Here is a 9,070-nt window from a genome sequence, read left to right on the forward strand (position 1 = left end):
TCTCATTCTGCAACCACGAGGATTCCAAGGTTCCTGTCACCCCTTCCCCCCAAACAAGAGCCCTCCCTGGGTGCCATCCATCCGGCCCCCTCTGGGGAGGTTTTTTCCCTGGGCGCTGTGTACTGGCTCTGGCCACCAGAGGGCACTCTTGCAACATGGAGACCAGCAGTTCTCGGTGTCGCGGGAGGGAGCCTGGGTCCGCTCGCATCTTTGCCAGAACATCTGGACTTGCTGAAGCCATTCTTTTCTCAAGTGGCTCTCACGTGGGAGCGATTTCCCCTCTCCCCGGGGGGACATTTAACCATGTCTGCAGACGCTGGGGTTGTCGCAGCTGGGTGGGGGAGGGTGCCAGCTGCCGCGGAACACCCAGCACAGCCCGGGAGGATTCTGCAGTCAGAACTGCAGGCACTGCCAGGGTGCAGAGAGCCTGTGCTGCTCCTGGCTGTGGGGCTGAGTTATTCACCCACCTCACAGGGGGAATTCAAGCATAGTGACCTCAAAGTATTTTTCACTGCTAGAAGTGTGTGTAGGGGGCCACAGCCACCACAAGCCACTGAAGACCTGCAGAGGTGGTGGGGTCAGGCATAGGGTACATGCAGGTCCCCACCAGGGAGGAAAACCCATCCCCGGGGCCGGCCCAGGACAGCACCAGCCACTTCCTTGTGCTGGAGCCGGAGCCCACAACACTGGTTCTTTGTCTCCCCAGACCCGGCTGGGTGATGGGAAAGCCCCCAGGGGCTGGCCCTTGGGGGCTGGGCTTGTGGTCTGGAGGGCAAGTGAGAAGCAGTTTTCATTCTAGCCCTGGGAACTCCTGGGAGGACCACTCTGGGGTCCCTACGGTTTGGGGTCTGGGCTGTGGTGGGGAGATGAGAACTCGCCTTGACCTGTGTCCGGCCTGGGAACCCAGGGGCTACCCTGGCCCCCTGTCTGCCTTAGTCTGGGTCAGTCCTGTGAAAAGCGTCCCCATGAAGAGGAAAGGAGAGGATGCAGGGAATCCTCCCCCTCCTCCCCCCCCCCCCCCCGTGCCCACCCGGAGGGCAGGATGCACTCCCGCTCCTTGTGTTGTGGGACAAAGAAAGCCATGGGCACACAGCCTCTCCATGCCTCTTTGGTTCATGCTGTGTGTCACAGAAAGGACACGGAGACCAGTCATGACCGTGCCATTGGTGACCTAGAGAATGGACTCGGGGCCCAGTAACCCGGATCCTGGAGCCCCCCCCCCCCCCCGCCATGTCCCCTGGCCTCCCGGGGCCCCAGGTGTGCCCTGCTTGTCAGTCTCAGGGCCCGGGGAGTGGAGGAAGAGGGACCCTGGTCAGCACCCTCCTTCCTCATCCAACCCCTCACAGAGCCTCTGGCTTGCTCTGCAGGCAGGCGGGACCCCAAGGCCACTCTGCTCTGAAATATCTTCCTGCTTGGCCCAGCAGCTCCTCCTACCGCCCACTGGGAAGCGATGACCAGAGGGAGGCGCTGATTCCAGTTCTCCCAGGCTGCACCCTCCCTCAAGCCTCCCTCATCCCCATCCGACCCCTGTGAGGTGTTCAGCTCCACCCCAGCTCGTAGGGGGCCTGGGGCCCGCCCAGTTAGGCTGTGGGTGAGAGGGCGGTTTGCCAGGGGCGTTTTATTGTGCTGGGCAGTGGGAGTGTCACAGAGCTGAACCAGCCCCTCCCTCTGCACCTGCCTGGGACCAGGGGAAGCCGAGGGAGGAGGAAGTGCCTGCAATGGAAGGAGCTTCCAGGGATGGGAGGCACATGCACGTGCACAGGGCGTGGAGGGGGTCGGGAGGATAGAGGAGCTGCCTGCGAGGTGGGGCACAGAACGACCTCGTGCCCTCCCTGGCCTAAACCCCAAGTTCTCCCTCCTGCCCCGGGGTGGGTTCCTGGCACGCTTCAAATGATGGAAATTTCAACCTCATCTTCTTCAAGGATAAAGTTGAGATCAAGGCTGTCCCCTGGTGTTGTTAGCAAGGTGGGGCTGCCTCAGTTTCCCCACATCTGGGCTTTCTTTGCAGAGTGCGCCCTGTCCACCTTGCTGTGACTTCACCCCCTTCACAGTCCTGCTGGGCCTTCGTTGGTGTCCTGCGGGGGTGGGGCGCCACATGCCTTCCCCTCCAGCTAGGGAGGATCCAAGGGCCACAGGGCCTTGGGGGTCTCCAGGCTGGGGGCCGTAGAGCTTTCCTCCCCAGCTTTGAGTCCATGGGTCTCCAAGGGGAAGCCCATCCTGGCCTCCAGGCCGCCCGTGACCCGCGTCACGGGATCAGGCTTTGTCTCTGGTCCCTCGGGCCTCAGGGACAGGAGCCGAAGCCTCTCCCCTGTGCCTGGTCCCAGCCCGGCCAGCAAGGGAAGTGCTGGGAGCAGTGTGTCTGGCTTGGAGGCCCCAGGGAGCTGCCGCTCTGAGGTCAGAGGGGGCAAGAAGGACCCCGAGAAGCGGGGCCAGTCAGAGGGCAGAGGGGGCGGCAGGGGCGGGGCGAAGGAGGCCAAACTGGGCAGCTCGCCTTGGAGGCTCCCGAAGTGGCAGCAAGGGCTCAGCCGGCAGGGGCCAGAGCCCAGTCCTAGGGGGGAGATGGAGAGAGAAAGGATCAGGAGGTGCCCCCACCCCTGCCATTTCCTGCCCCTCTGAGTCCCTCCCAGCCCAGGCGACATCAGCGGTCCCTCTCCTCCAGGGCACCTGGCCAGGTTAGAATCCTGTGTCCCCAGCTGAGCGGGGGCGGGATCTGGGCCTGCAGTGTTCTCGCCTGCATCCACCCAGCTGGAGACAGATTAAGTGCTCCATAAAAATGTGTTGCGTGAATGAATGAAGGATTTGTGCTGCCATCACTCAGTGACTCCATTCTTCACTCTTCCTGGCCCTGCCCCTGTGGCTTCTCGCTCTGGCTGACCCAGGAACCGGCTGTGTGGCCTTGGACTTGGCGTTCACATTCACAGGAAAGGGGCCTGCAGGGTGCAGGGTGGAGGTGGGGCGAGCCCAGCTCTCCTCTCTCTGGCTCTAGCCCCCTAGCTCTCCTCCTCCTCCCCCTCCAAGAAGTCTTCCCTCTTGGCTCTTCCCTTCCCTTTCCCCTCCTCTGCCAGGACCCTGCACCCAACAGGGACTCCTAGCCCAGGGCCTCGCAGGTGACACAGGGGACTCCACGCCACAGCTGTGTTTCAGACATCGAAGGGGGCAGTTCCACGTTTTCCCAGCAGGATCACGTCCCTGAACCAAAGAGCAAGGGAGAGCCTGGTGTGGCCACACAGCTGCCTCTGGTCAACAAAGACAGGAACAGCCCGTCAGTCCAGCGTCCTGGACTCTCTGAAGCCTGCTCTGTGACACAGGAAACAGCAACCCGGATCCTGCTGCAGGAGGAGGCAGAGGCCCCTCCTTGGGGTCCTACAGGAGGTGGGAGAGCTGTGAGGTCAGGGCTGCACCCCCTCCCAGGCAAGTGAGAGGGCGCTTTCTCCTGCATCTGCCCCCGCCCCCCCTCACTGAAGCTAGCCCTCCAGCTTCCTCCTTCCTCCCCCCCCCCCCCCCCCCCGTTGCTCTGAGTGAGGGCATGGTGGCGCAGCCTCTGGAGTCCCCAACCAGAAGTGGGGCGTGTGCCGCTGCGCATCTCCTGGCGGCCTAGACCTGCTCAGCGTCCCTTGGGGCCCAAGCAGAGGCAGGGCATGTGTGCACGCCGCAGAGGGCAGAGAGGTGCAAAATCGCTCACGTCTCATAGCCTTCTGAAGAGAGAAGCTCCATATCCAGGGCATCCCCAGTGCTAGGAAGGGTGGCTGGAGGTGCTCAGGTGCTGTTAGCAGTGACTACCGCCGGAGCACTGGCCCGGCAATCCTAGCGGGCCCCAGGCTGCCCAAGACTGCCCCACGCCACCCCTGGTCTCAGCTGTGTTCACAGTGGATGCAGGGCAGCCCCATGCCCCCGCCACTGCCCTTGGGCTGGAGTGAAGGTCACGGTCCCTGCTCCATGCAATTGTCTGCAGAGGAGGGATAGTTCTCGGACCCCTGTGCAAGAGCCTTGGGTTGATGGGCGTTTCTGTGTTGTCATTTTTTTTTCCCCACGGAAAATCTAGTTTTGTTGCTGTAAGAGCTGACACCCGCTGACGGTTCCACCCTCTTCTCCCGCTTGGTCACATGTGACACCAGACCAGCCTGTCCCAGGGCCTTAGCACACAAGGTTCTCCGTGTGTCTCTGAGCTAAGTGGACACCTATGGATGCTCTGGGTCTCCGTTCAATGTTGCTTCGGCCAGGAGGGCTTCCCTGACGCCCTCCGCATGCCCCATGTCTCCCCTGCAGCCAGCAGGACGACTCTCATTCCAGCTCTGCTAGGAACAGGTGTACCCCGCCCCTGCCTGCGGAACCTACGTCACACGGTTCCCCAGTCCTTGGGGAGTGCCTGCCACATGGGACAGAAGGCCATCAAACTTGTCTGGTGAAAGAAGAAACGAATGAGGGAAGGCGTGAGTGAGGCTCGTCTTCCCAGTCTCCCCTTGCCCAGGCCTCCTTCTTCTTGGCCCCATGACCCCTGCCTTGGTTCCAGCCCCAGCGGCTTCTGCTTACCCCACGCCAGCGCCACACCTCCTCCCAGCCATGCTCTGCACACACACTGAGGAGTCCTTCCGAGATGGGAATGTGAGTGCGCGTGGACCCTCGGGTCCCTCCTGCATCTTCCTCCACCTGCTTGAGTGTTGCCTCCTCCAGGAAGTCCCGGCTGCTCCATGTCCTTATGCTTACCTGAGTCTCAGCACCGGTCACTGGCAATCCGCCCCTCCCCACTAGGTTCTGAGCACCCCTTGCACCAAGATGGGGTGCATCTGAACCCCACGCCTAGTAAACAGCTGCTGCTCAATAAATGGTGAGTGAATGGATGACTTGTGTCTTACCCCTTGTCTCACGCCCCCGCCCCCCAGCCATGTACTCGGCTGGGAACCCGCCCCTGCTCTGGTTAAGATTCTCCGGGCCGTGCCCAGTGTGGCATACTCACGGTGGATACTGCAGCTGCTCCCCTTCTTGCCCCCAGAGGCCTCTGGTGGTCCTCGGGAGGCCTGCTGTGCGCCAAGCTGCTCCACGACGGCCCGATGGGTGAACAGCATGCTGTGCAGGAGCTGAGGAGCAGTGAGAGGTGGGGGCCGGGGCTGGGCTGGGCTCTCCCTGGCAAGTGTCCCTGTTCTAAAGTGTCCCTGTTCCCTCGCCCAGTTCTACAATGAAATGACCACACGTGCCGCCTGCAGTCTCAGACACCCTGAGGCCCCGCCCCCTTCCTGGTACCCAGCCCTGAAGGGCTGAAGTGCAGAAGTCACCTTCTCATAGCTGGGTGCTGTGCCATTGGTTGTCCAGTACCCCCAACCCCCGGGACACTCAGGGACCAGGATGGGAGAGGCCAGTGGAGGCTGATGGGCCCTCACACCTACCTCGCTCTGCACACCCATGGGCACCAGGGCCGGCCGACACAGGGCAGGGGCCCCCAGCAGCAAGTGGGGGGACGGTGGTGCCCGCACTTCCCACAGAGGATAGTTGACCACGATGAGCTTGCTGAAGTTGAACTTGTACGTGAACCTCTTGCCTTTGGTCTTATGCAGGATCCTTTTATTGTAGTAATACCTGGAGAATCCAGGGTTGAGGACAGAGTTGGCCCGGGGGCAGGGAATGGAATCAGAGACCCAGCAAGGCTAACCTGCCATGCCTGGAGAATGCTTGGGGTCTGACCACATTCAAGGATGTTCCCCACGCCTGGGAGGAGTGGGCCCGGCAGGGAGGTGCCAGAAACTGTGGCCCTGTCTTCAAACTCTGCGACTCGGGCCGCCTCGTCTCACCTGAGGGCTCGGCTCAGCTTGTCATAGTTCATCTGTGGTTTGCATTTCCTGCGGCCCCAGAGGCGGGCCACCTCGTCTGGGTCCTTGATGACAAACTCCCCGTACTCTCCCTGCTGCCAGGCGATGACGTGGCGGAACTCCTCCTTCTGTAGCAGCTCCAGGATGAAGTGCCACAGCTGGATCTGCCGGGAGCCGGGGGACGACTCGGCTTTGTAGGCCCAGTCCGGGAAGGCCAAGCCTGGGCGAGGAGGAGGAAGGGGAGTGGGGAGGGCGGTGTGAGGGATGCCTGCTGCACCTGCTGCACTGGGGCCCCGCCTAAGGCGACCACGGCTGGCAGAGAGGCTCACCTGAGACCCAGTAGTTGCATGGGGAGGCGGTGGGGAAGCCCTCGGCCAGACAGCTGCAGTGCATGGTCCACTCCTGGCAGGCGGGCGAGAGAAGGCTGCGTGTGGGTTTTGGGGGAGGATCACCACTTAGAGAGGAGAAGGAGGCCAGGGAGAGGGCAAGCAGAGAGGAAGCAGAAGGGAGGGATGGAGAAGGCAAGGAAGGAGAGAGAGAAGCCGATGGAGGGGACGAGGGAGGCAAGAGGAGGAGAGGGAGTCTGAGAGAGGAGGCCTCCCCACCCTGACCCCGGGGACCTCCTCGCAGAACTGACCTGGGGCCTCCGCTTAAGGCTGAGCCACTTAGATAGATGGAGAAGAATTCCAAGGGTCCCTTCTCTGCCCCCGCTGGGGGATTTAAACAGAGAATGAGATCTCATCTTAGGGCTTAACAGGATTGGCATTTTTCCCAAGAGAAGACAAGAGACAATGTAATTAATCGCTGGCTGTTTCTAACCCTTGAGTGGGGAGGAGGGGGCGTGCACACACCTGTACCGCCTATGGTCCTGAGCACAAGCTTACACGTGAGAAGACTGGGGATATTTGTGGGATTTTCTTTTCATTTTGCCAACGAGTCCTGAGTGTGTGGCACACAGTAGGTGTTTAATAAGTGCTTGCTGATGAAATAAATGAATGGTATGGATGGATCAATGATGTTGTTCTTTGTCAGCTCCATAAAGTCAGGAGTCCTGGCTGTCCGACCCTACCCTGACATAGGATCTTGTACTCAGAAGCTCTCTCTATGTATTTGTGGAATTAGGGAGCCTTAGGCAAGGAAGAGAGGGTCTCAGAGTTTCCCACCTTGGGAGGGCAGTGGGCTCGCAGGATGAGCTGCAGGGAGGTAGACCCGCCAGGTGTACCCAGGGAGAGAGAAGCATCGACGCCCCAGAGTCTTGCTATGATAGGACAGAGGACGTTGGTGCAGAAGGCAGATTCCTACTGTCATTAGTGGAAGATGAATGATGTGTGGGAGGTTGCGGGGGGATGGCAGAGGCTGCGTGGGGAACACAGGATGCAGGGCCTGCTCCTGGGGCAGGCCAGCACCCTGGAGAGATGCAAACAGGGCTATAGCACCTCTTTTCTAGGTTTCTGGGCCGGCGTCCCTGCTGCAGGTAAGTGTGAGCAAAGGATTGGTCTCAATAGAACTTATGAGGCCGTCCAGTCTGGAGGGCAAGCGAGGCTTTGTCTGGAGTGCGTGCAGAGAGGGGAGAGTCTTGGCCAGACACACAAAGCGAAGGAGCTGCCTGCTCCCCGCCGCCCCATCGGCATCACTTTCTCCGGCACGGAGTTGCCTTAGGGCTCTAAACCATCCTTGGCCCAGCGTGCATCAGCGTCATCCGAGGGTCTCTCTAAAATGCAGACTCGGATTCAGTAGCACTGCGTGGGCCCGAGAATCTGCATTTCTAGCTCCCAGGTGAAGCTCTCTGGGGCATACCTGGAGCAGCAAGAACTCGGGAGCTACAGCAAAGAGAGGCTTTGGAGAGACCCTCCTGGGCCCCCGACTCCCAGCACCAGGAGGTCATCCGCTCTCTTGCTCTCTCTTTCCCAGGGACTTCTCAGTGCCAGGAGAGGACAACTGACCAGCTGACAGGCCCTGGGGCAGGGGCTCCTGGGGGGCCCAGGGCGGCCCAAGCCGAGGGTACCTCTGGGATTGAGGAAAGCAGGGCAGTGAGTAGCTCCCCACCCACTGGGGTCTGGGTGGGTAGGCTATCCTGTCCACACTTCGCGCTCTAAATGACAGCTGAAATTCTGGAATATTCTCTTCTCTCCTCCCTGCCTCCGCTGGAGCAGACCCATCCTCCTTTCTTGCCCCCTCCCTTGGGAAGTTCCTCCTTTGTGTAGCCTCAATCAGATCAGGCTCTCGCCTGCCTCACCTTAGGAAAGCGGGCTGGGAATGGGAGAGAAGCAGGGGTGTGTGTACAGAGGCGAGGGATCTCAGCGGGCCCTCCGCCCTGGAGGAAGCTGACAGAAATCCCGGGGCTTGTCCTGTGCTTATTCTGGTCTGGAGGATACGTTACCTCAGGTGGATCTGGGGTCTCCAAGAAGAGAGTGAGAAACCCACGACTTCTCCCTGCACTGTGTAAAGGGATTGAAATCCGCCCTCATGTCACGTAGCAGGTGCAGGTGCAATGGGCTTGTGAAACTTCCCTAAGGGCATACAACTCTTCTGTGAAGCAGTGGACAGCAAGACCTTGAGCCAAGATGCAAGGCACCCGGCCGCTGAGGTAGGCTCCCTACACTGTCTCTCCTTCCCCCAAGAAGTACACACCCCGGATACAAAGCTAAAGTGGCATCCCTGGGTGAGATCAGCTCTTCTGGTTTCCTGAATGCCCGAAGCCTTCTTCCCAACCTCCCCTGTGCATCCCCAACTCTCTGAGCACCTGCCAATTACGGGTGTGCAAAGCCTCCGTGCTGAGGAACCTGCCAGACCCCTTGCCTTCAAGCCCTTTTCTGCCTGAGCCCCTGTGCTGCCTGTGGGGAGCTCTCAGAGAAGAGCAGGTGTCAGTTCTACCTCCAGTTCATCAGCTGTTCTGGGGGCTTAGCCTTGCTTCCTTGCGCTCCACACTGATCCACACTCCAGTGGTGGGGGAGGTGGTCTCCCCTCCGTCTCCCCTCTTGTGTTCCAGGACCCTGAATCCTTCCCTCTTGTCCTATGGGGCTAAAAGCACACAGAGCTTGGGAAAGCTCTGGCCACTGGCTCTGCACAGCCCCTGAGAGGGGCCAGGCGTGCAGTGGCCTCAGAGGAGAATGAGCATGGAGAATCACGAATCAAAACAAATCAAAACCCAGTCTCGGCTGATCGGAGTGGCTCCTGTCACGCACGTCGTGTTTTTGGAAGGGTTACAGCAGCCAGCAATGACTATTGTCATCATCACCATCATTCCAATTACTAATAATATAGTTAAT

General features: G+C 60.3%; 1 protein-coding gene across 1 annotated transcript; it reads right to left on the minus strand.

Moving 5' to 3' along the window:
• Positions 1 to 2,111: 2,111 nt before the first annotated feature.
• On the minus strand, positions 2,112 to 6,194 carry ETV3L (ETS variant transcription factor 3 like). The gene is made up of 5 exons (XM_062193672.1): positions 6,131 to 6,194; positions 5,784 to 6,021; positions 5,382 to 5,571; positions 4,955 to 5,075; positions 2,112 to 2,548 (listed from the first exon to the last, which is right to left on the minus strand). The coding sequence occupies exons 1-5, from the start codon at positions 6,192 to 6,194 to the stop codon at positions 2,112 to 2,114; spliced, it is 1,050 nt and encodes a 349-aa protein (XP_062049656.1).
• Positions 6,195 to 9,070: the final 2,876 nt, after the last annotated feature.

The sequence above is a fragment of the Lepus europaeus genome, chromosome 5 (genome assembly GCF_033115175.1).
Source record: "Lepus europaeus isolate LE1 chromosome 5, mLepTim1.pri, whole genome shotgun sequence".
Lineage (NCBI taxonomy): Eukaryota > Metazoa > Chordata > Mammalia > Lagomorpha > Leporidae > Lepus > Lepus europaeus.

Excerpts from the sequence above, each read along its gene's own strand:
- ETV3L (XM_062193672.1), bottom strand. The coding sequence starts at position 6,194 with ATGCACTGCAGCTGTCTGGCCGAGGGCTTCCCCACCGCCTCCCCATGC. Across the intron at positions 6,022-6,130 it reads ATGCAACTACTGGGTCTCAG|GCTTGGCCTTCCCGGACTGG; the intron begins GTGAGCCTCTCT and ends CTCCTCGCCCAG. Across the intron at positions 2,549-4,954 it reads GAGCAGCTGCAGTATCCACC|GACTGGGCTCTGGCCCCTGC; the intron begins GTGAGTATGCCA and ends TCTCCCCCCTAG.